The sequence below is a fragment of the Scyliorhinus torazame genome, chromosome 14, assembly GCF_047496885.1.
Source record: "Scyliorhinus torazame isolate Kashiwa2021f chromosome 14, sScyTor2.1, whole genome shotgun sequence".
Classification (NCBI taxonomy): Eukaryota; Metazoa; Chordata; class Chondrichthyes; order Carcharhiniformes; family Scyliorhinidae; genus Scyliorhinus; species Scyliorhinus torazame.
In genome coordinates, this window is record NC_092720.1 from 6,304,515 (window position 1) to 6,330,332 (window position 25,818).

At 51.6% G+C, this 25,818-nt stretch overlaps 1 protein-coding gene across 1 annotated transcript in view; it reads right to left on the minus strand.

Moving 5' to 3' along the window:
• Positions 1-1,527: 1,527 nt before the first annotated feature.
• The window catches only part of LOC140389241 (EEF1A lysine methyltransferase 3-like), a 39,858-nt gene continuing 15,567 nt past the window's right edge, over positions 1,528-25,818 (minus strand). Inside the window, exons 2-3 of the mRNA XM_072473411.1 lie at positions 10,215-10,326; positions 1,528-2,752 (exon numbers count right to left, since the gene is read on the minus strand). Of these exons, the coding sequence (XP_072329512.1) occupies positions 2,367-2,752; positions 10,215-10,326 (498 nt within the window). The 3' untranslated portion in view covers positions 1,528-2,366. The remainder of the gene's footprint in view (positions 2,753-10,214; positions 10,327-25,818) is intronic.

The following is a 25,818-nucleotide window of genomic DNA, read 5'->3' on the forward strand; positions in this document are numbered from 1 at the left end:
ATCCGTTAACAGCATCCGCCATGATGCATGGAGCTGCCGTACTGCTCGCCCCAGCAAAATAGGGAATTGGTGTCCATTTTGCACCAGTTTTCCTGGTCGAATGCCACCATTTGCACAGCGGCGTGGGGACATAGCCCCAGTATTGGGGAGTCCAGCCCCATGATTTTGGCATCAGCAAAAGGAGAATCCAGCCCTTAGTCTCAGAAATGGAGAATCCAGACTTATATATATTTATTTTTTCTACAGGGGATGTGGGCATCGCTAGCTGAGCCAGTATTTATTGCTCATTCCGGAGGGCATGTAAGAGTCAACCACATTGCTGTGGTCTGGAGTCACATGGAGGCCAGACCATGTAAGGAGGATGGGTTTCCTTCCCGAAAGGACATTAGTGACCCTAGGGATAGTCCCGTCAATTTCTGGTCAATGGCAATCTCCAGGAAGTGGATTGCAATGCTGAAAGAGAGGGTAATACTGCTGAATGTCGAGGGGCGATGCTTCGATTCTCCCTTTGTTTGAGATTGTCACTACCTGGCATTTGTGGGTCGTGAATGGAACTCAACATTTGTCAGCTCATTGTCCCGGTCCTGCTGCATTTTCATGTAGACAGCTTCAGCATCTGAACAGTTGGGAATTTTGCTGAACATTGTGAAATCATCAGCGAACACCTCCAATTCTGACTTTCTAATGGAAGGAAGGTCATTGATGAAGCAGCTGAAGATGATTGGGCCGAGGACACTACCCTCAGGAATTCCAGCAGTGATGCCCTAAAGCTGTGATTACTGATGTCCACCAACCACAACCATCTTCATTTGTGACAGATTTGACTTGAACCAACTGTGAGGTTTTCCTCTCATTTCCATTGAATTGAGTTTTGCAAGGTCTCCTTAAGGTCACACTCGTCAAATGCTGGCTTAGTTTCAAATGCAGTCACTATCATTTCACCTCTGGATTTATGGGTCAGTTTGCTCTATTTTATTTAGTTTTATAAATTTAGAGTACCCAATTATTTGTTTTTCAATTAAGGGGCAATTTAGCATTGCCAATCCACCTAGCCTGCACATCTTTGGGTTGTGGGGGTGAAACCCACGCAGACATGGGGAGAATGTGCAAACTCCGCACAGTGACACAGGGCCGGGATTCGAACCCGAGTCCTCAGCACCGGAGTCCCAATGATAACCACTGCGCCACATGCCGCCCTCAGTTTGATCTATTTTGACTGTATTGGACAGACAGGTGTGACATTCTGAAAAGCCTTTTAGCTGTTGTGGCAATCTCTAAAGCCAACATTTTCGTTTTGTTATCTTCGCAACAGCAACCATTCTGAACAAAACATTGCCTTTATAATATGCACATGAACAATGAATGAGATATTGGTCACAACAGATAGACGAAAGTGATGAAATTTATATTTGCTATACCACATTACAAGGTCTCAGACCCTCCCGAGGTGTATTGCAGTGAATTAATGATTTTCGATTTGCTGTCGTTGCAGTTAGCAAAAGCAGCAAGCCAATTTATTCTCACCAAGATCGCACAACCGGCAATTAAACAAGTTAGAAAGATAGCCCACAGAAAATTCTGGAAAGACTCAGAGGTTCCATCATCACCAGTGCAGAGAGAAGCAGATTCACCACTTCAGGTGATGACCATTCGTAAGAGCTCGCAGGTTTTGTTCGACCCGTGAGCATTTCCAGAATTTTCTATTTGTATTTCAGATTTCCAGCATCCTGTGTTCATTCACGTTTCAAGCAATTGGATGATCTTTGTTTGATAGAGTTGCTTGCTGCTTCACTGTTGGCCAGCAGAATGGGTGAACTTGGAGATCTTCCTCAACAATGTACTGTGAGCATTTAATCCAATTAACCAGGTAGATGTGGCCTCTGGTTAATACCTTAGTCAACACACCAGTTGCCTGTGCATCGCTCTCCTAATACTGCACTGCATTGAAATGTTAGCATAGTTTACCTGTTGGGATCCTATATTGAGTTTTTATCCAAGATCTTGTGTCATCTCTGACGCAAGTAAGTTTCTATAAAACGTTCACTGTCTCAATATGACACCTGGGGATGTGGCAGCAGTTTTGTACAGGTACTCTATTAATTTTCATTAACACATGGTGTGTTAATGTTATGAGAGCAAACTGACGTTGGGTGTCGATGTGAATTACCAAATTTTATAATGCATGCCTCCGTTACCTACGCAACGCTTGTTGGTGGAATGGGAGAAAAACAAAAATTAAATTATAATATGCAAGCCATGATAAATATTTAGGGAAACATTTTTTGAAGAAAATATTCAGCGTCAGAATGGTCTGTTTGAATAATAAACCATCTTCTCATTCCGTAATTTAAGGACATCTCCACTCATCAGAGTTTGCGAAACATTTTGTAAACGTTGACGTCTTTGGCTTCGTACCTGCAAACAAGCTCAGTTTCAAAATACTGAGACAGGGTCAGATGGCCCTCACTAATGGATTGCTGGTTGTAGTACATCGTGGAGGCGAAATAGACGATGGTCTTTTCGTTGCTGAGGTGTAGAAGAGATTCGAGAATGAAAGGAACATCCTGATGAAAGGTCACAATGTCCGAACCCAGGATATAGTCATAGTCTGAGGGGAACAGGTGGTGGTCACGGCCCCAGCGGAGAGAACGGACTTTCACACGATGTTTGAAGGAAGGAGCGACGTTGAAAGACACATTTCGTTCTATTTGCTTTAGTATCTCCGGTTTGTCTGTAATGGTGACATCTCCACCTGAAACAAGAAAAAGAGACGTACCTCAGTTATTGATAACGCCGTGAATGATGACACATCCTAAACTTGAGCCCCGGGCAGCACAAATATAGTTTACAAACATTCTCGGGAGGTAACATCACAAAAGTGAATTTCTGGGTCTGGCTACTGGCGGAAAAGCAGGAGTCGAGAAGCGCTGTTTTTTCAGACTTTTAGATTTATCATTGGAAAATCATTTGTTGGTGGCCCGTTTGCATATTGTTCAGTCCCAGAACAAGTAACAATATACGAAGAGGAGCAGCTCATTTAGCATCTGGGGCAGAATTTGTTATAATGTGCCTTTCAGAGATTGCAGTGTAGACTCACCAGTTATGAAGCGTGTCATGCGACCCAGTCTTAGTTTCACTTTTGTGACGGACAAAGCAAACACAAACAGCTCTTCAAGATTCACATTCGCATATTCTGAATCCAAAGCGTGTTTACAGAACCCCTAATGAGTAATTAGTGATTTTATATCGTTAATACAGCACTGAGGGCGGGATTTTCCATTGGCTGATGCCGAAATCGGGAAAAACGATTGAGTGGAGAACAGGGGCGAGATTCTCAGACCCCCCCGCCGGGTCGGAGAATCGCCGGGGGCTGGCGTGAATCCCGTCCCCGCCGGTTGCCGAATTCTCCGGCACCAGAGATTCGGCGGGGGCGGGAATCATGCCGTGCCGGTTGGCGGCCCCCCCTCCCCGCGGTTTTCCGGCCCGGATGGGCTGAAGTCCCGCCGCTAAAATGCCTGTCCCGCCGGCGTAAATTAAACCACCTACCTTACCGGCGGGACAAGGCGGCGCGAGCGGGCTCCGGGGTCCTGGGGGGGGGGGGCGCGGGGCGATCTGGCCCCCGGGGGTGCCCCCACGGTGGCCTGGCCCGCGATCGGGGCCCACCGATCCGCGGGCGGGCCTGTGCCGTGGGGGCACTCTTTCCCTTCAGTCTCCGCCACGGTCTCCACCATGGCGGAGGCAGAAGAGACTCCCTCCAATGCACATGCGCGGGAATGCCGTCAGCGGCCGCGAACGCTCCCGCGCATGCGCCGCCCGGAGATGTCATTTCCGCGCCAGCTGGCGGGGCACCAAAGGCCTTTTCCACCAGCTGCCGGGGCGGAAATTTGTCCGGCGCCGGCCTAGCCCCTCAAGGTTGGGGCTCGGCCCCCAAAGGTGCAGAAGATTCTGCACCTTTGGGGCGGCGCGATGCCCGTCTGATTTGTGCCATTTTGGGCGCCAGTCGGCGGACATCGCGCCGTTTCCGGAGAATTTCGCCCCAGGTTCCAACGCCAAAATCATGGCGGGTGCCGAATTGACGCCAAATTGCAATTCTCCGTCATCTCGATAGTAGCGCCAATGTACTGCGGAAAGCACGTACAGCAAACACCATTTGAATCTCGTTAGCAGGCCTGAACCGGTACTCTCCGGGGCTCTGTGATTCTCCACCTCCGATGGGCCGAGTTCCCGATGCCGGTGTTCACTTGAGCTTTTAAAAATCGTGAAACTGACTTTGTGGCTGCTGAGGGAGAGGGAAAGGGTATGGACAATGTGCAACATCGTGGGGGGCGGGGGGGGGGGCGGGGGGGCTTCCGTCAGGGTGAGGGAGAGTAGTGAAGGGTGGTCACAAGGTGGATTATGGGGTCGGGGTGAACAGAGACAGAACACACTGGCGCAGCCATGAAGTCAGCATTCCGCGGCGCCCACTGCTGACAGCCTACTGTCAACTTAGGGCCACGGGCCGTATAGGTGTCCCCCAGGTGCCCTCCGGACCTAGCTGACCCATCAACTGCATGGGCGCGCTCCAGCACAACCAGTGCCATTCTGTTGGCCTGGATGAGTGTGCAAGGGAATTTTAACGTGTATATGCGGCCGCAGCTTGTCAGCCGCCCAAGTGTAAATCATGGATCCAGCGAATTACGCACCGTTTTTCATTGGAATTGATTATGTTCCATATGCCACCTGTGCTCGCCCCTCCACAGTTGCAAAATCAGTTTTGTTGTCATGGAACTCCACAAATCCTACCCCGGCGTCAACACTTAGTCTCAGGAACAGAGAATCCAGCTCAGTATGCCTCAATATTTAAAATAGATCCTAGGCTGGATTCTCTGGCAGGATCCTCCATTACTCCAGCAGCGCAATCATGCCCCTGGATATCCAGATGGCGTGGGGGTGCCGACAAGGGGAAATCACTTTGGCCGGCTGCTGGGACGGAGAACCCGGCTGCCGGAGGGGTCGTGCTGCACCAGAAAATGGTTGCAGTGGGACAGAGAATCCCGCACCCTATTTAATTCCATAATAAAACAATTTCCCACTTTTGATCAATATCTCTTAAAACATTAAAAAAAACCTTCCATCAAAGCTTTTAAAGATCCAATTACCCAGCTGAATAGAGATATTTGGGGAGAAATGTTTTGCTATTACCCTTTGGATGGGAAAATGATATTCTTTGACATTGTCACTGAAATGCCTGCCTCCAATTTGGTGCTTGTGGTTCCATGCTCTGAATTTCGTAACACTTAAAATAATTTCCCTTCATCTACATTCTGAAGCCCTTTTGCCACCCTATCCACCAAAATTAGGTCACCCTATAATTTTCATAACTCAAGGTAATAGAGGATCTTCTATGAAATCTGCCCTGATAATGTAACACTTTCAAAACTAGGTACCATTCTGGTAAATCGCCTCTGTACCTCTTCCAACGACATTGCATTCTTCATAAGGTGCAGAAACGCGGTAATGCCAGCCAATAAAAGTTATGAAGAGATGTTGGACAGCCTAGGGTTGTTTTCACTGGGACAGAGAAGACTGAGGGGTGACCTGATCGAGTAAGCAAGATTAGGAGGGACATGGACAGGGTGGATAGTGAGCAGCTATTCCCCTGAATCAAAGGGTCAGTTAGTTACGAGTCAACACAATTTGAGGATGACGGGCAGGATGTTCAGGGGGATGTGAGCAAGAACCTTTTTTCCACGTGGGTGGTGACCGTCTTGAATGCCTTGGAGGGTGGTCGAAATCGGTTGCCGAACACCGGTAAAAAAATACCTGGATGAGCCATTGACCACCTTCAAGGTAACCTTATGGGCTAGCTGCTAGAAAATGGGATTAGGTAGATAGATCAGGTATTTCCCATGTGTCACTGCAGGCCCGATGGACAGAAGGGCCTGTTCGGCATTGCATTTTCTTTGAATCTGCGAAGCGAATACATGCTGAATGGCAGGGTCCTGGGAAGCACCGAGGATCACACGGGTATTATTGTGCATGAACAGTGTTCCCTGTATATAGTAGGAGATGCATACAGTGATTAAGAAGGCAAATGGTAGAATGGTAGATATGTATTAGCCGAAGCATGGCGTTTAAGAGCAGGGAGGCTATACTGTAACTGTATGAAACGGTGGTTAGACCACAGCCAGGGTGTGCAGTTCCAGAATCTACATTGTAGGAGGAATGTGATAGCTGTGGAAAGGGTGCCGAGGATATTTACCAGGATGTTTCCGGGGCTATAGATTTAACAATGGAGAGAGACTTAATGGACTTTGAATTTTGTTCTTTGGAGCAAAGAGACTGATTGGGACATGATTGAGATGATAAAACTTTGAAGGGCATAGGTAGCGTAGACAAGAATAAACTTTTCCATTTGGGGGAACATTTGAGGTAAGGGGCAGGAGATTTAGAGGGGATGTGCGGAAAAACATTTTCACCCAGAAGGTACTTTGAGCCTGGAACACATTGTGCAAAGGATAATGGAGGCTGAGGCTGTCACAACGTTTCCGAAATACTTAGATATGTACCTGTGATACCAAGGTATGCAAGGCTATGGGGCAAGTGCTGGAAAATGGGATTAGAATAAATAGGTGGTTGTTTTTCCTCAGTTAAGAAACAATGGGCAGAATTGCCCTTTCTCTGCTATAGACCACTATGACTCAGTTTGTGCCTGCTGGGAACATTCTTTACAACACCAGGGTCCCAGGTTCGATTCCTGGCTTGGGTCACTGTGCGGAGTCTGCATGTTCTCTCCGTGTCTGCGTGCGTTGCTTCCGGGTGCTCTGCTTTCCTTCCATAAGTCCCAAAAGACGTGTTGTTGGGTGAATTGGACATTCTGAATTCCCACTCGGTGTACCCGAACAGGCGCCGGAGTGTGGCGACTGGGGAATTTTCATAGCAGCTTCATTGCCATCCTAACTCCAGAAAGCTGTCCACAAAGTAGAAAACAGGAATATTATAGAATACTTTCGAGCTTCCTGGATGAGTGCAGCTGCAACAACACTCAAGAGCCTCCGCTCAATACAGTAAAGAAAAACTGCCCGCCATCTTCAACATTTACCGTCTCCACCAGTGGTGTACAATGGCAGCCGTGTTCTGGATCCCCAAGATGTACTGCAGCAACTCACCAAGCTCCTTCGACAACACCTTCCAAACCTGTGATCTTTACCGCCTCGAACGACAATCACCACCGGATTCAAGTTTCCTCCTCAGTCACACACAAATATATAATCAAATTACCGCGGATGCTGGTATCTGAAACCAAAACAGAATATATTGGACAATCTCAGCAGGTCTGACAGCATCTGTGGAGAAAAAGGGAGCCAGCGTTTTGAGTCTGGATGACTCTTTGGGCGTCATTCTCCGACCCCCCGCCGGGTCGGAAAATGGCCGTTGGCCGCCGTGAATCCCGCCCCCGCCCCCGCCGAAGTCTCCGGTACCGGAGATTGGGCGGGGGCGGGAATCCAGCCGCGCCGGTTGGCGGGACCCCCCGCTCAATTCTCCGGCCCGGATGGGCCGAAGTCCCGCCCAGAAATTGCCTGTCCCGCCGACGTAAATCAAACCTGGTATTTACCGGCGGGATCAGGCGGCGTGGGTGGGCTCCGGGGTCCTGGGGGGGGGCGCGGGGCGATCTGACGCCGGGGGGTGCCCCCACGGTGGCCTGGCCCGCGATCGGGGCCCACCGATCCGCGGGCGGGCCTGTGCCGTGGGGGCACTCTTTCCCTTCCGCCTCCGCCACGGCCTCCACCATGGCGGAGGCGGAAGAGACTCTCCCCACTGCGCATGCGTGGGAAACTTTCAGCGGCCGCAGACGCTCCCGCGCATGCGCCGGGAAACTGTCAGCGGCCGCTGACGCTCCCGCGCATGCGCCGCATTTCCACGCCAGCTGGTGGGGCAACAAATGCCATTTCCGCCAGCTGGCGGGGCGGAAGTCCCTCCGGCGTCGGCCTAGCCCCTCAATGTTGGGGCTAGGCCGCCAAAGATGCGGAGCATTCCGCACCTTCGGGCCGGCGTGATGCCCGTCTGATTGGCGCCGTCTTTGGCGCCAGTCGGCGGACATCGCGCCGTTGGGGGAGAATTTCCCCCTTTGTCTTTGACAAACGGCACATGGGGCGAGATTCTCCAACCCCCCTCCGGGTCGGAGAATCGCCGTGGCCTGGCGTGAATCCCGCCCCCGCCGGTTGCCGAATTCTCCGGCACCGGAGATTCGGCGGGGGCGGGAGTCGCGCCGCGCTGGTTGGCGCCCCCCCCCCCCCCCCCCCCCCCAGTGATTCTCCGGCCCGGATGGGCCGAAGTCCCGCTGCTAGAATGCCTGTCCCCCCGGCGTGGATTAAATCACCTACCTTACCGGCGGGACAAGGCGGCGCGGGCGGGCTCCGGGGTCCTGTGGGGGGGCGCGGGGCGATCTGGCCCCGGGGGGTGCCCCCACGGTGGCCGGGCCTGCGATCGGGGCCCACCAATCCGCGGGCGGGCCTGTGCCGTGGGGGCACTCTTTTCCTTCCGCCTTCGCCACGGTCTCCACCATGTCGGAGGCGGAAGAGACTCCCTCCACTGCGCATGCGCGGGGATGCTGTGAGTGGCCGCTAACGCTCTCACGTATGCGCCGCCCGGCAATGTCATTTCCGCGCCAGCTGGCGGGGCGGAAATCAGTCCGGTGCGGGCCTAGCCCCTCAAGGTTAGGGTTCGGCCCCCCCAAGATGCGGAGCATTCCGCACCTTTGGGGCGGCGCGATGCCCGACTGATTTGCGCCGTTTTTGCCACCGGTCGGCGGACATCGTGCCGTTTCCGGAGAATTTCGCCCATGGTCTTTGACAAAGAGTCATCCAGACCTGAAATGTTAGCTCCCTTTTGCTTCCACAGACCCGAATCAGTAAGGATAGGCAACAACACCTCCTCCACGATCATCCTCAACACCGGTGCCCACAAGGCTGTGTCCGCAGCCCCCTACAATACTCCTTATACACCTCTGACTGTGTGGACAAATTCCCCTCCAACTCGATCATCAAATCTGCTGATGACGCCACAGCGGTGGGTTGGATTTCAAACAATGATGACACAGAATACAGGAATGAGATGGAGAATCTGATGAACTGGCCCAACGACAATAATCTCTCCTCAATGTTAACAAAACTAAGGAGATTGTCATCGACTTCAGGAAGCGTAGTGGAGAATATGCCCGTCTACATCAATGGAACGAAGTAGAAAGGGTCGAGAGCTTCAAGTTTTTAGGTGTCCAGATCACCAACAACCTGTCCTGGTCCCCCCATGCCGACACTATAGTTAAGAAAGCCCACCAACGACTCTACTTTCTCAGAAGACTAAGGAAATTTGGCATGTCACCTACCACTCTCACCAATTTTTACAGATGCAACATAGAAAGCATTCTTTCTGGTTGTATCACAGCTTGGTATGGAGCCTGCTCTGCCCAAGACCGCAGGAAACTACAAACGGTCATGAATGTAGCCCAATCCATCATGCAAACCAGGCTCCCACCCATTGACTCTGTCTACAATTCCCGCTGCCTCGGAAAGGCAGCCAGCATAATTAAGGACCCCACGCACCCCGGACATACGCTCTTGCACCTTCTTCCGTCAGGAAAAAGATACCAAAGTTTGAGGTCACGAACCAACCGACTCAAGAACAGCTTCTTCCCCACTGCCATCAGACTTTTGAATGGACCTACCTCGTATTAAGTTGATCTTTTCTCTACACCTTGCTATAGCTGTAACATTATATTCTGCAGTCCCTCCTTCATTCCCTATGTACGGTATGCATTGTGCAAACAATACGTTTCACTGTATACTAATCCATCTGACAATAATAAATCAAATCAAATAAAAAGATGCTGTCAGATCGGCTGAGATTTTCCAGTATCTCTGTTTTTGCGTTAGCCACACAAACTGACCTGAAACTATATCACCATTCCTTCACTGTTGCTGAGACAGTATAATGTGACTACTTCCCCAACAGCACATGGACTGTACCAGTTCCGTAAGGTATTTCACAGCCACATTCTCCAGTGCAATTAGGAATATACAATGAATAGTGACAATGAATAGCACACTAGCCAGTGACAACCACATGCTCTGAGGTTGGAACAAATAACAATCAACACATTTGCTCATGGTTAGTCATTTAAGCTTCATAAAATTGTCTTTGTTTATCCTGTGGTCACATAAAGTATTTTTACTCACCCAGAAGAGCAACAAGAATGCTCACAATTCCAGTTCCTGCTCCAAGTTCAATCACTTTCTTATCCGAAAATTGTATCCTCTCCTTCTCAAAGTACTGACACAGACCAAGGGCCTTTAACATGAAACAACATATTTCTCTGTATTAAATTTTATACCGGGATACAGCAGTTAAAGTGTATCATACGAACCTATGAACATACAAACATTTAAATTAGAAGCAGGTGTAAACCATTTGCCACGTAGAACCCGCTCCACCATTGAGAACAGTGGCAGATCAGGGGCGAAATTCTCCCCCAACGGCGGGATGCCCGCCGACTGGCGCCAAAGCCGGCGCAAATCAGACGGGCATCGCGCCGGCAAAAAGGTGCGGAAGTCTCCGCATCTTTGGCGGCCTAGCCCCAACATTGAGGGGCTAGGCCGACGCCGGAGGGATTTCCGCCCCGCCAGCTGGCGGAAATGGCGTTTGTTGCCCCGCCAGCTGGCGCGGAAATGCGGCGCATGCGCGGGAGCGTCAGCGGCCGCTGTCAGTTTCCCCGCGCATGCGCGGGAGCGTCAGCGGCCGCTGAAAGTTTCCCGCGCATGCGCAGTGGGGAGAGTCTCTTCCGCCTCCGCCATGGTGGAGGCCGTAGCGGAGGCGGAAGGGAAAGAGTGCCCCCACGGCACAGGCCCGCCCGCGGATCGGTGGGCCCCGATCGCGGGCCAGGCCACCGTGGGGGCACCCCCCGGGGTCAGATCGCCCCGCGCCCCCCCCCAGGACCCCGGAGCCCGCCCACGCTGCCTGGTCCCGCCGGTAAATACCAGGTTTGATTTACGTCGGCGGGACAGGCAATTCCTGGGCGGGACTTCGGCCCATCCGGGCCGGAGAATCCAGCGGGGGGTCCCGCCAACCGGCGCGGCTGGATTCCCGCCCCCGCCCAATCTCCGGGAGCGGAGACTTCGGCGGGGGCGGGGGCGGGATTCACGGCGGCCAACGGCCATTCTCCGACCCGGCGGGGGGTCGGAGAATGACGCCCCCGATGTGGCCTCAACTGCAAGAACAAGAACAAAGAAATGTACAGCACAGGAACAGGCCCTTCAGCCCTCCAAGCCCGTGCCGACCATGCTGCCCGACTAAACTACACTCTTCTACACTTTCTGGGTCCGTATCCCTCTATTCCCATCCTATTCATGTATTTGTCAAGATGCCCCTTAAATGTCACTATCGTCCCTGCTTCCACCACCTCCTCCGGTAGCGAGTTCCAGGCACCCACCACCCTCTGCGTAAAAAACTTGCCTCGTACATCTACTCTAAACCTTGCCCCTCGCACCTTAAACCTATGCCCCCTAGTAATTGACCCCTCTACCCTAGGGAAAAGCCTCTGACTATCCATTCTGTCTATGCCCCTCATAATTTTGTAGACCTCTATCAGGTCGCCCCTCAACCTCCGTCCTTCCAGTGAGAACAAACCGAGTTTATTCAACCGCTCCTCATAGCTAATGCCCTCCATACCAGGCAACATTCTGGAAAATCTCTTCTGCACCCTCTCTAAAGCCTCCACATCCTTCTGGTAGTGTGGTGACCAGAATTGAACACTATACTCCAAGTGTGGCCTAACTAAGGTTCTATACAGCTGCAACATGACTTGCCAATTCTTATACTCAGTGCCCCGGCCAATGAAGGCAAGCATGCCGTATGCCTTCTTGACTACCTTCTCCACCTGTGTTGCCCCTTTCAGTGACCTGTTGACCTGTACACCTAGATCTCTCTGACTTTCAATACTCTGGAGGGTTCTATCATTCACTGTATATTCCCTACCTGCATTAGACCTTCCAAAATGCACTTTCCTGTCTACTCTCTAAGTTTTGACCCTCTTGTCAATCAACACCATCTTAAAAACATAATTTTGCCATCCTGTAGGATTATCAGTGGAGGAGAATTCAACAGCCCAACAACACTCTGAGAGAAAATAATAAACTCTGCATATCTCCATTTTAAATGAGAGACCATTGTTTTTTTAACTTGGTCCCCTATTCTAAACTCTTACATAAGAAGAAAAATCTCTTCAAATTCATCTTATCAAGTCACTCAGCATCTTACATGTTTCAACTAAGATCACCATTAATTCTTCGGAATTCTACTCATGCCAACCTGCTCCACTTTGCCTCATAAGATAACAGCCTCACCTGAGGAATCAGTCGAATGAACCTTCTTTGATCTATTTCTGGGATATTTCCCCTTTCTCAAATAAGGAGACAACCACTGCATGCACCACTCCAGATGTGGTTGTACTAACGCCTCCTACAATTTTGCCAAACTTTCTTAATTGTATATTCTACTCCCCTTGTAATGGCCTGTATCTTTCATCATCCTTCCTAATCTCTTGCTGTACCTGCACACTACTATTTTGTGGTCCGCATGTTAGAACAGTCAAAGCTCCTCTGCACTGCACAATTTTGCAACATTTTGCCATTTCTATACTGCTCTATGATTCTTCTTGCAGGTTATTTTGGCCTCGGTAATGTTCCTGATTTTGACGTTCTTTAAAAGGGAGATATTGAGCTATCGCCCATACCGCACGGTCTAGTAGGTAGAGCTGGATAAGTGTTTGCATCACTGTCAGAGGGGGATTATGATGAGCTAAAAAAGCCATTTTAACTGCCATGTGGACTCGTGCCAGAAGCCTTTCGAGAAACATTTAGAAATGTAGGGAAAGAAGTCGGTCAGATGAAAAGAGAAATTGAAATAAGCAAACAAAATAAGAGGAAAGAGCATTAAAAATATACCTAAATTATGAAATGATTATTCTGGAGGCATTTAAGGATTCACTTCCTCTGTTGTGTGAACGCATGTGGGGTTAACACTGCTCGACAGGCAGCAAATGATTTTGAATTAGATTTGATTTAGATTTATCGTCACGTCTACCGAGGTACAGAGAACAGTATTGTTCTGGCTACAGTCCAGGCAGATCGTTCCATACATGAAAAACATAGGCAACGGGATTCTCCGATATTGAGGCAGAGTGTCCGCGCCGTCGTGAACACCGTCGTGTTTCACGACGGCGTGAAACGGTTGCGGGCACGATCAATTCAGGCCCCGAATAGGTGCCAGCAATGGGGCCGTGAGAAACGCGGTGGGCGTGGTGCCAGAGCAGCGGCATCTTCGCGTGATGCCCAGCTGACGCCGCGTAATGTAAAGTGCACGATCCGCGCACAGGACCCGAAGGATAGAGATGGCTGAGCCCCGCCGTGCCACTCCCAGGTTCCGGGACAGTGATCTAGAGACTCTATTAGGTGCAGTAGAAGAGCGCAGGCCATCCTGTGCCCAAGATATGGGCACCGATACCCGTCCAGCACTGTGAAGTGCAGCTGGCGTGAAGTGAGCACCGCGGTTAGCGCTGTGGGGCACACCCCCCGCTCTGGAGACCAGTGCCGGAAGAAGCTCCACGACCACACGAGGGCTGCCGGGGTAAGTACCCCGAGAGTTCCCCAGGCCACACCCTACCCCTCCCTCCCCCCTACCACATTTCGGGGGAACCCCCCCCCCCACCACGCAAGAGGGGGGGCAGCATGTTGCACCCAACCCACATGGGCAACATCCCAACCTTGAGAGCTGCCATAGCGTGGTTCCCAGTGTCCCCCACCCAGTCATAATGTTGCCAGCATCTGCGTGGCTTGATGCTGACTGTGATGCTCCCCCCTACCCGCAGGACAAGACAGCTCACAACCACCGTGAGCGTACAATAACCAGAGGGGGATCACCTGAGCTGCACCCGCTCACCGTCCACGAGGAGAGGGCTCTGGACTTCGCTGGGGGAGCCACCACCCGGGAGGTAGCGCCATGCCAGATCAGAGGCACAGGACCAAGTGAGACTCCCCTGCCTGGCTACACTCCCGCAGCCCATCACCTCCCCCCCCTCACACTGCACCCCCTACCAGTGCACCCATACCCCTCCACCCCCTACCCACCCCCTCACACTCCATCCCCTCACACTGCCCCCTCACAACCGACTCCGCGTGTCTAACGATACATGCCTGACTGTGCTCTGCAGGGCCAGGAGCCGATAATCCAGGGACATCTCGGACAAGCCCCCGCTGTCCAGCTCCAAGCTCATCCGCCCACAGGGACGCACAGAGAGGGGAAGGCAGACGGAGGGCCCTCTTCTGAGGCCGGCGCACTGGAGAGGGACGCACAGAGTTCAGACAGAGATGACACTGATGAACACAGGACGGACAGTCAGGACACTGATGGCCGGAACACGGACGAGGAGAGGGCTGTGGGCCAGGACAGTGACGGAGAGAGGACGGGGACTCTGGACAGTGGTGCACAGAGGACGGCCAGACAGACGATGGACAGACCGGGCACGGCATCTAACATGGGCCACGGACTACGTGCATCAGTCCAAGGATCGACCCAGGAGACGCCAGACCTGGGGACAGATGAGGATCTCGAGTTTTCATCACTGCTGTCACCCACAACATCCACCATCGCAGTTACACTCACCTTGGTTGGACATTTTAGTGATGAGGCTTCTGGGTCACTGACTGGTGAGCACCACACAGCCGAACCGGTACAGCAGGTGGAGGTCGGAGCAGCCGGGAGGCTGGACGGTTGGAGGGCAGGCCAGGCCCAGCACCCAGCTGCCGCCCAGACGGTTCCCGGGCTCCTGGACTTACCAGACCCACCCACAGACACGATGCCTTTGGAAACCCAGGGAGTGGACAACGGGTTGACGGCCGCCTTCCAGCATCTGCAGATGCAGTTGGAGAGTCCATCCACGTCCAAGAGCAGGGAGTGGTGCCGGTCATGGCTGTCACCCAGGCTGACACAGCCTGGGTGGCATCCGCGGTGGAGGCAATGGGGGCAACAGTTTCGGCCATCGGTCAGGTTCTGAAAGGCGTGGGGCTTCATCTGCAGGCGTCATCGGTGGCCCAGGAGAGGGCTGCCCTCTCACAGGCAGCCATGTGCCAGAGCCAACTGAACATTGCCGCCACACTCCGGGGTCAGGCCCAGTCTCAGCAGGCCATCGTTGAGAGCATCGGCTGCATTGTGCACGTGCTGGATGGTGTTGTACAATCACAACGGGAGGTTGCACAGTCCCTGACAGGGATGTCGCACTCCCTGAGCTCCGTCGCTGCGAACGTTCAGGCCCTGGTCGATGCCGCAGCCCGCCTCCAGGACTGGCAGCGCCAGGTGTTGGTGGTGCAATGGCGCTTGTCTCCGCTCGCTCCAGCATCCTGTAGTGAGGCCCGGGGGCCACTGGGCTCCCGAGGGAGGAGGTGGTTCTGGGGCCCGTCCCGGTAACTCCAGTAAGGGAGGTTCCAGAACACTTGGACTCACCCCTTAACGTCCCTGGTGCATCTGGTGGGCAGCGGGCAGGACAATGTGGCACCACGCCACCCAGTACGCCCGCCGAGCAGCCTGGCCCATCGAAGCCAGGCAGCCCCAGGAAATGCGCGTCGACGGGAGCCACGTCGCAGGGCAGGATTCCCAGCAGTCCACCTCCACTCTTGCTGTACAGTCTGGGGAAACACCAAGGCGCAATGGTAGGGCCCGTAAGGCAAAGAATTTAGACGCGTAGAAAGTTGGCACGGGTGAAGGGCACAGCTTAGTTCTAGGGGCTAGGGCATTTGTCTGTGAATGTCACGAATAATGTCACTGTTACACAAAACCTAGATGACTCTGTGCTATGTCCGGTGCCTGAGGGGTCGTGAGGGGGACCGAGTGGCGCTGGGGTCGAAGTTTGCTACAACGGTGATGCTGGGCGCGTGTTCCCTCCCCCCCCTCGCAACCCTGTCATCCTCGGCACACCGATGCCAGCGACCCCACATGGCACTGATCACACCCGCTTACACAAGCAACTGTGAGATATCATCCCGTTGTGCCGCCGGTGTAAGTTGCTGTGAAAGTGATGGTGTGGGTGCTTGGGTTGTCGGATGGTGGAGAGGTGTGGGGGTGCTGGGTGGTGTGTTTGTGCGGAGTGCCTTGTGGTGGTGCAAGTGCCTTGCTCAGCGATGCCCTCCCCCTAGTTCGTGAAATGTGCGGCGATCAACACCTCGCGTACTCGCTCGCCAAGCCGGTGGCGTCGTGCAGCCTCCCGGCCATATGCAGCCCCCAGGTCCTGTCTGTGCCCCCACTCCTCCCCATCCTCCTCCTCCTCCTCATATGCAGATGCGTCACCGTCATCGGGCTCCCCCTGTGCCTCCTCCTTCAGGACATCACCCCTCTGCTGGGCAATGTTGTGGAACACACAGCAGACAACAAATATGCGGCCGACCCTCTTGGAAGGATACTGCAGGGCACCTCCAGAGCGGTCCAGGCACCTGAATCGCATCTTCAAGAGGACGAATCACCTCTCCACTGCAACCCTGGTTGCTGCATCGGCCTCATTGTAGCGGGTCTCCGCGTTGGTCTGTGGCCTCCGTATAGGCGTCATCAGCCATGACCTCAATGGATAACCTCTGCCGCCCAGCAACCAGCCCCTCAGTCGGGGGCGGGGGGGGGGGTCCCTAGAACATTGCCTAGATGTACGATTGCGCCAGTATAAAGGCATCATGCACACTGCTGGGGTACCGGGCGCACACGTGCATGATCGTCATGCGATGGTGGCATACCACCTGAATGTTCATAGGGTAGGTCCCCTTTCAGTTCCTGAAAACTTCCCTGTTCTCCGAGGGTGGGCGCATGGTGACGTGCACCCCATCAATCGCACCCTGTACCATCGGTATTGTGCCCACGATGGTGAATCCCAGTGCCCGGGCATCCTGGTGTGCGCAGTCCTCCGTTAACTGTGTGTACCTGTCGGCGATGGCATGCAGGGCGTCGGTCATGGCTCGGAAGCACCGGTGCACCAATGCCTGTGAGATCCCAGATAGGTCCCTGCTCAGCGCCTGGAACAAACCCGTTGCGAAGAAATTGAGGGCTAGGTGACGGTCACCGGGATAGCATATCCTCCCCCCGTTCCACGTGGTGCCATGTGCACCACAAGGTGGCATATATGTGCCACGGACTCCCTACTCAATCGGAGTCTCCTCCTGCATGCCCAGTCCGGCAGGTCCTCAAACGACATGCGGTCACGGTAGAGTCGAGGCCTCATGGGGCACCTCCACCGCCTTGGCATCAAGATCAGAATCCTCATCCTGTGCATCCCCGACGATGCGGTGGTCATTGTCCCCCTCCACCTCCCCCGGCACATGTCGGGCGTGCGGGCCTGCAGCCTCAGCGGCTGGCACGGGGCCCTCTGCAAACACTCCCTCCGCTGTAGCCGCCGCTGCCGCAACTGTTCTGAGCTGCCTGCGTCAACTCTGTCAGATGGCCACCTGCAGGGCAGCTGCTCCCGCCACGGCGGCAAACATAGCTGGCTGGTGCGCAAACATGCCGATCTGCAAGGTTCGGGGGGGGGGGGGGGGGGAGGAGAAACAACATGGTTAACGATGGCGCTTGGACACCTCAACAGCCAGGTGCCATGGGATACATGTGTGCCCCAGTTGCCTGGTCTTGCTGCAGACATGCAGGCACCCTGACCCCTGCCCACAGTCTCCGTCCACCGGCCAATTCACCCCGCTCCTCCTCATTGCTGCGCCAGTGGGCTTTGCCCAGCAGCATGACCTCAACTTGCGAGCGTGTCTTCGCCACCGTCCTGTCATGGCAGACTGGCTTGCATGTCGCTCCCGCGGATAACCCTCCCCAACCCCAACCACGGGCATGACTGCTTCGTTCCCCAACCACCGCAAGATTTCCCCCCCCCCCCCGCCCCCCCCCCACGGGCCTGACTTCGGCACATCCAGGCCGCTGAATAGCGGGGGGCCCGGAGAATCGCCGTACTTAGTGCCTCGGGCGATTCTCCGGCAGGCGCGGTGCCGACCTCGATGACGCCATTCTCGCCGGTTGGGAGAATGGCGGAACGGCGTCGGACTGGCATCGCGCAAAGAATCGTCGCGAACGGCAATTCTCCCAGCCGGCGCAGCATGGGAGAATCCCGCCCAGGATTATTCCTAAATCATGGTTTGGGGTACGGTATCATTTTCAGTCTGTGAAATATAATAACTGGGGAATTGAAAAATCAGCAGGTGGTCAAGGCAAAGGAGGAATACTTAGAGATATTAAAGTGTTAAAAGGGAAACTTATGAGAATGGAAGAGAGATAAGAAAACTTCAATGCTTTCGTTATCATAGAAACATAGAGATTACAGTGCAGAAGGAAGCCATTCGGCCCGTCAAGTCTGCACCGGCCCTTGGAAAGAGCATCCTACCTAAGCTCACACCTCCACCCTGTCCCCGGAACCCCAGCTAGGTTTTTTGGACACTAAGGGCAATTTAGCGTGGTCAATCCTTCTAACCAGCACATCTTTGGACTGTGGGAGGAAACCGGAGCACCCGGAGGAAACCCACGCACACACGGGGAGAACATGCAGACTCCGCACAGACAGTGACCCAAGCCGGGGATCGAACCTGGGACCCTGAGGGTTGTGAAGCAACTGCACTAACCACTGTGCTACTGTGCTGTCCTAATGTAGTTGGGCATGCAGTCATACTGTTGGGACTTTATGAAAGGCACTGCAAAGATAGACTGTTTAAAACAGGATACGCTAGTGCAGTTTATTCAAGTGGCAATGGAACCATGGTTTAGAGGAAGAGGTGCAAAGGTGCCTGTGGCTCTGTGGACCCAGGTTCGAATCCCGGCCCAGGGTTACTGTTCGTGTGGAGTTTGCACATTCTCCCCGTGTCTGCGTGGGCTTCACCCCCACAGCCCAAAGATGTGCTGTTTAAGTGGATTGGCCACGCTAAGTTGCCCCTTAATTGGAAAAATAATAATAATTGGGCACTCTAAATGTTCAGAGTTGGTTGATATGGATGTGGCAGAACTGTTGAAATATTTCATTTGTGAGGGAAAAAATTACACATGTGTACAAGGTGGAGTAAGTATGAATTTTAAAATTTTAAGGATTACTGGATCAAATCAATGTTTTTGATGAGAGACAAAGATAAATATTGTTCAGAAGGAGCATTGCCCCAAAAAGTTGATAATATGGTAAAGTGAGTAATATTCCATTGTGGGAGGTAGTGTTAGAAAGTTCGATGAAAACTGGTGAAGTAGTGGGTTGTAAGAAATTACGCGGGATTCTCCAGTTTCCCACCACGTGTGTCTCGATGGCGAGCCATTTGCTGGTGGCATGACTCTATCTCACTGCCATTTGTCAATGCGATTTCCCATTGCAACCACCCATCTGACCAGGAGCGGGGGCGGGAGGGCGGCTGCACTGCCTACGGGAAAAGTGAATCACAACGGCCCAGATAATTCTTTCTTTTTTAAATTTAGGGTACCCAATTATTATTATTTTTCCAATTAAGGGGCAACTTCGCGTGGCCAATCCACTTAACCAGCACATCTTTGGGTTTTGGGGGTGAAACCCACGCAGACACGGAGAGAACATGCAAACTCCACACGGACAGTAACGGAATACAGTTCCAAAATATGTAACAGGGCAGAGAGTAAAGAAATTGGGCGTCATTCTCCGACCCCCCGCCGGGTCGGAGAATGGCCGTTGGCCGCCGTGAATCCCGCCCCCGCCCCCGCCGAAGTCTCCGGTACCGGAGATTGGGCGGGGGCGGGAATCGGGCCGCGCCGGTTGGCGGGACCCCCCGCTGGATTCTCCGGCCCGGATGGGCCGAAGTCCCGCCCAGAAATTGCCTGTCCCGCCGGCGTAAATTAAACCTGTTATTTACCGGCGGGACCAGGCGGCGTGGGCGGGCTCCGGGGTCCTGGGGAGGGGGGCGCGGGGCGATCTGACCCCGGGGGGTGCCCCCACGGTGGCCTGGCCCGCGATCGGGGCCCACCGATCCGCGGGCGGGCCTGTGCCGTGGGGGCACTCTTTCCCTTCCGCCTCCGCCACGGCTCCACCATGGCGGAGGCGGAAGAGACTCACCCCACTGCGCATGCGCCGGGAAACTTTCAGCGGCCGCTGACGCTCCCGCGCATACGCCGCATTTCCGCGCCAGCTGGCGGGGCAACAAACGACATTTCCACCAGCTGGCGGGGCAACAAACGCCATTTCCGCCAGCTGGCGGGGCGGAAATCCCTCCGGCGCCGGCCTAGCCCCTCAATGTTGTGGCTCGGATCCCAAAGATGCAGAGCATTCCGCACCTTTGGGGCGGCGCGATGCCCGTCTGATTGGCGCCGATTTGGGCGCCAGTCGGTGGACATCGCGCCGTTGGGGGAGAATTTCGCCCATGAGCACCATTTGGTGGGTACTACTGGAACACAGTTGCAGGAGGTCGGGAGCAGGCGTTCATTATCCACGGGTACTAAGTATTCCGACACAACAGACTGGAGGTGAATTTGTTTCATTGGCCCAAGCTGACATCAAGGCTGTAATAAGAAATTATATTGGCACTTAGGACCAAAATATTGAATCAACCTGGGTGGAAATTAGAAAATACAAGGGGAACAAATCCTTGATAGGAGTAATTTACAGGCCCCCAAGCAATACTTCTAAAGTGGGGCATGGAATAAACCAAGACATAATGAGCATTTGTGGTAAGGGCACAACGCTAATCATGGGTGATTTTAACATGCATACTGACTGGATTAATCAAATTGGCAAGAATAGCCTCAAAAGAGATTTCTGTTTGTGTATCAGGGATTGCTTCTGAAAGCAAAATGCTCTGGAGGTAGCCAGTAACAGGGTATTTTAGATGTATTATCACGTAACGAAGAAGGGTTGATAAATTATCTTGTCGTTAAGTATGTTGTTGGAAGGAGTGATCACAGCATGATAGAATTTCAAATTCAGATTGAGCGAGAGAAAACAGAGTGACATACAAGGGTTCTAGCATGGGGCAAAGGAATTATACAGGCCTGAGGAAAGGGTTGTCCCAAGTAGACAAGATTGAGGGTAGGACAGTTGAGTAACAATGGTGGATGTTCAGGTAGATATTAAATACCTCTCAATTAAAGAATATTCCTGAGAATAAAATTAATTGTAAAAAGGAGAAGACGTTCGATAGCTAAAAACGGAATTCAAAGAGGACAAGAAGGCAAAACCTGCGGCATTCCATCCCATACTGAAAAAGCTGGTGGTAAGCTGGAGGATTGGGAGAACTTTACAGTTCAGCAAACGGCTGCTGAAATAACATCAAAAGAGCCAAGATGAACCACGGAAGGAAACTAGCAGGAAGCAAAAATACTGGCACCAAGAGCTTCTGTAAGTATAAAAAGCAGAAGAGTAAATGTTGGCCCTTTAGGGGACAATACTGGTGACGTAATAATAAGGAACACAGAGATGGCGGAGTCACTGAACCAATATTTTACGTCAGACTTTACGGCAGAGTATAACAAAAAAAATCCCAAAATTGCAGTTAATGCAGAGGAACGTGGTGCAATAACAATCGCTGATGAAAATGTAATGAATAATCTAATGGGAATAAAGATAGATAAGTCTCCGGGATCTGGTGGCCTGCACCCTAGGCTATGAAAGGGGGTGGCAGTAGAGATACATTGGTTATGATACTTCAAAGTTCCCTGGACAGTGAGAGCCTTCTCCCGCGGATGGAAATGGCTGGCACGAGGGGACATAGCTTTAAACTGAGGGGTAATAGATATAGGGCAGAGGTCAGAGGTAGGTTCTTTACGCAAAGAGTAGTGAGGCCGTGGAATGCCCTACCTGCTACAGTAGTGAACTCGCCAACATTGAGGGCATTTAAAAGTTTATTGGATAAACATATGGATGATAATGGCATAGTGTAGGTTAGGTGGCTTTTTTTTCGGTGCAACATCGTGGGCCGAAGGGCCTGTAGAACATAGAACATAGAACAATACAGCACCGAAACAAAAGCCATCTAACCTACACAATGCCATTATCATCCATATGTTTATCCAATAAACTTTTAAATGCCCTCAATGTTGGCAAGTTCACTACTGTAGCAGGTAGGGCATTCCACGGCCTCACTACTCTTTGCGTAAAGAACCTACCTCTGACCTCTGTCCTATATCTATTACCCCTCAGTTTAAAGTTATGTCCCCTCGTGCCAGCCATATCCATCCGCGGGAGAAGGCTCTCACTGTCCACCCTATCCAACCCCCTGATCATTTTGTATGCCTCTATTAAGTCTCCTCTTAACCTTCTTCTCTCCAACGAAAACAACCTCAAGTCCATCAGCCTTTCCTCATAAGATTTTCCCTCCATACCAGGCAACATCCTGGTAAATCTCCTCTGCACCCGCTCCAAAGCCTCCATGTCCTTCCTATAATGCGGTGACCAGAACTGTACGCAATACTCCAAATGCGGCCGTACCAGAGTTCTGTACAGCTGCAACATGACCTCCCGACTCCGGAACTCAATCCCTCTACCAATAAAGGCCAACACTCCATAGGCCTTCTTCACAACCCTATCAACCTGGGTGGCAACTTTCAGGGATCTATGTACATGGACACCTAGATCCCTCTGCTCATCCACACTTTCAAGAACTTTACCATTAGCCAAATATTCCGCATTCCTGTTATTCCTTCCAAAGTGAATCACCTCACACTTCTCTACATTAAACTCCATTTGCCACCTCTCAGCCCAGCTCTGCAGCTTATCTATATCCCTCTGTAACCTGCTACATCCTTCCACACTATCGACAACACCACCGACTTTAGTATCGTCTGCAAATTTACTCACCCACCCTTCTGCGCCTTCCTCTAGGTCATTGATAAAAATGACAAACAGCAACGGCCCCAGAACAGATCCTTGTGGTACTCCACTTGTGACTGTACTCCATACTGAACATTTCCCATCAACCACCACCCTCTGTCTTCTTTCAGCTAGCCAATTTCTGATCCACATCTCTAAATCACCCTCAATCCCCAGCCTCCGTATTTTTTGCAATAGCCTACCGTGGGGAACCTTATCAAACGCTTTGCTGAAATCCATATACACCACATCAACTGCTCTACCCTCGTCTACCTGTTCAGTCACCTTCTCAAAGAACTCAATAAGGTTTGTGAGGCATGACCTACCCTTCACAAAGCCATGCTGACTATCCCTGATCATATTATTCCTATCTAGATGATTATAAATCTTGTCTCTTATAATCCCCTCCAAGACTTTACCCACTACAGACGTGAGGCTCACCGGTCTATAGTTGCCGGGGTTGTCTCTGCTCCCCTTTTTGAACAAAGGGACCACATTTGCTGTCCTCCAGTCCTCTGGCACTATTCCTGTAGCCAATGATGACATAAAAATCAAAGCCAAAGGTCCAGCAATCTCTTCCCTGGCCTCCCAGAGAATCCTAGGATAAATCCCATCAGGTCCCGGGGACTTATCTATTTTCAGCCTGTCCAGAATTGCCAACACCTCTTCCCTACGTACCTCAATGCCATCTATTCTATTAGCCTGGGGCTCAGCATTCTCCTCCACAACATTATCTTTTTCCTGAGTGAATACTGACGAAAAATATTAATTTAGTATCTCGCCTATCTCTTCAGACTCCACACACAATTTCCCATCCCTGTCCTTGACTGGTCCTACTCTTTCCCTAGTCATTCGCTTATTCCTGACATACCTATAGAAAGCTTTTGGGTTTTCCTTGATCCTTCCTGCCAAATACTTCTCATGTCCCCTCCTTGCTCGTCTTAGCTCTCTCTTTAGATCCTTCCTCGCTACCTTGTAACTATCCATCGCCCCAACCGAAACTTCACACTTCATCTTCACATAGGCCTCCTTCTTCCTCTTAACAAGAGATTCCACTTCCTTGGTGTACTGCGCCGTATTGTTCTATGTTCTATGTTCTATGTTCTAAATAACGTGGATAATAGGGACTTATTTCTACATATGTCATTGGTATTAACATGTACCATAAGCTCTACTTTACATGTACTGTGACCTCTACCTTATCATCTTTCCTCTTCAGGATGCCTTGGAGCCATTCAGTGACATCCTGAACCCTGGCTCCAGAAAGGCAACACACCATCCTGGAGTCTTGTTGACGGACTCAGTAGCGCCTATTTATCCACCTGACTATAGACTCACCTACTAGTATGCTCTTCATCTTTTCCCCCTCGCTCTAATCCAAACAGGCTTCATGTGGTGTCAGAAGCATGGCTCTGTCTGAATTCCCTGGAGGAACCAACATCCTCATTAGCCTCCAAAATGGATTACCTATCTTTTTGATTAGTTCATGGGACGTTGGCGCCACAGGTTGTGCCAGCATTTATTGCCCACCCCTAATTCCATTTAAGGGGAAGTTATGAGTCAATCACATTAGAACATAGAGATAATAGAACATAGAACAGTACAGCACAGTACAGGACTTTCAGCCCACAATGTTGTGCCGACCATTTAACCCAATCTAAGATCAACCTGACCTACACCCCTTCAATTTACTGCTGTCCATGTGCCTGTCTAAGAGTCGCTTAAATGTCCCTAATGACTCTGACTTCACACCTCTGCTGGTACCCATTCCACGCACCCACCACTCTCTGCGTAAAGAACCTACCTCTGACATCTCCCCTATTCCTTCCGCCAATCACCTTAAAATTATGTCCCCTCGTGACAGCCATTTCCACCCTGGGGAAAAGTCTCTGGCTATCCACTCTATCCATGCCTCTCATCACCTTGTACACCTCTATCAAGTCACCTCTCTTCCTTCTTCACTCCAGTGAGAAAAGCCCGAGCTCCCTGAACCTTTCTTCATAAGACATGCACTCAAGTCCAGGCAGCACCCTGGTAAATCTCCTCTGTATCCTTCCTATAATGAGGCGACCAGAACTGGACATAATATTCCAAGTGAGATCTAACCAGTGTTTTATAAAGCTGCAGCAAAATCACCGGGCTCTTAAACTCAATCCCCTGGTTAATGAAAGTCAAGATACCATACGCCTTCTTAACAACCTATCAGCCTGGGTGGCAAGATTGAGGGATCTATGTACGTGGATCCGAGATCCCTCTGTTCCTCCACTCTTCCAAGAATCCTGCCTTTAACCCTGTATTCAACATTCAAATTCGACCTTCCAAAATTAATCACATCACATTTATCTAGGTTGAACTCCATCTGCCACTTCTCAGCCCAGTTCTGCATCCTGTCAATGTCCTGTTGTAACCTACAACAGCCTTCGACATTATCTACAACTCCAGCAACATCCGTGTCACCGGCAAACTTACTAACCCACCCTTCCACTTCCTCATCCAAGTCATTTATAAGAACCACAAAAGAGCAGAGGTCCCAGAACAGATCCCTGCGGGACGCTACTGGTCACCTACCTCCAGACAGAATACTTTCTATCCACTACCACTCACTGTCTTCTTTTGGCCAGCCAATTCTGTATCCAGGCAGCCAAATTTCCCTGCATCCCATGCCCCCTAACTTTCTGAATGAGCCTACCCTGGGGAACCTTATCAAATGCCTTACTGAAATCCATATACAACACATCCGCTGCCCGACCTTCATCAATGTTTCTTGTCACATCCTCAAAGAATTCAATGAGGCTTGTGAGGCATGACCTCACAAAACCATGCTGACTATCTTTAATGAAACTATGTTTTTCTAAATAATATAAATCCTATCTCTCAGAATCCTTTCCAATATTTTGCTCACCGCAGAGGTAAGACTGATGGGTCTGTAATTCCCAGGGATTTCCGTATTCCCT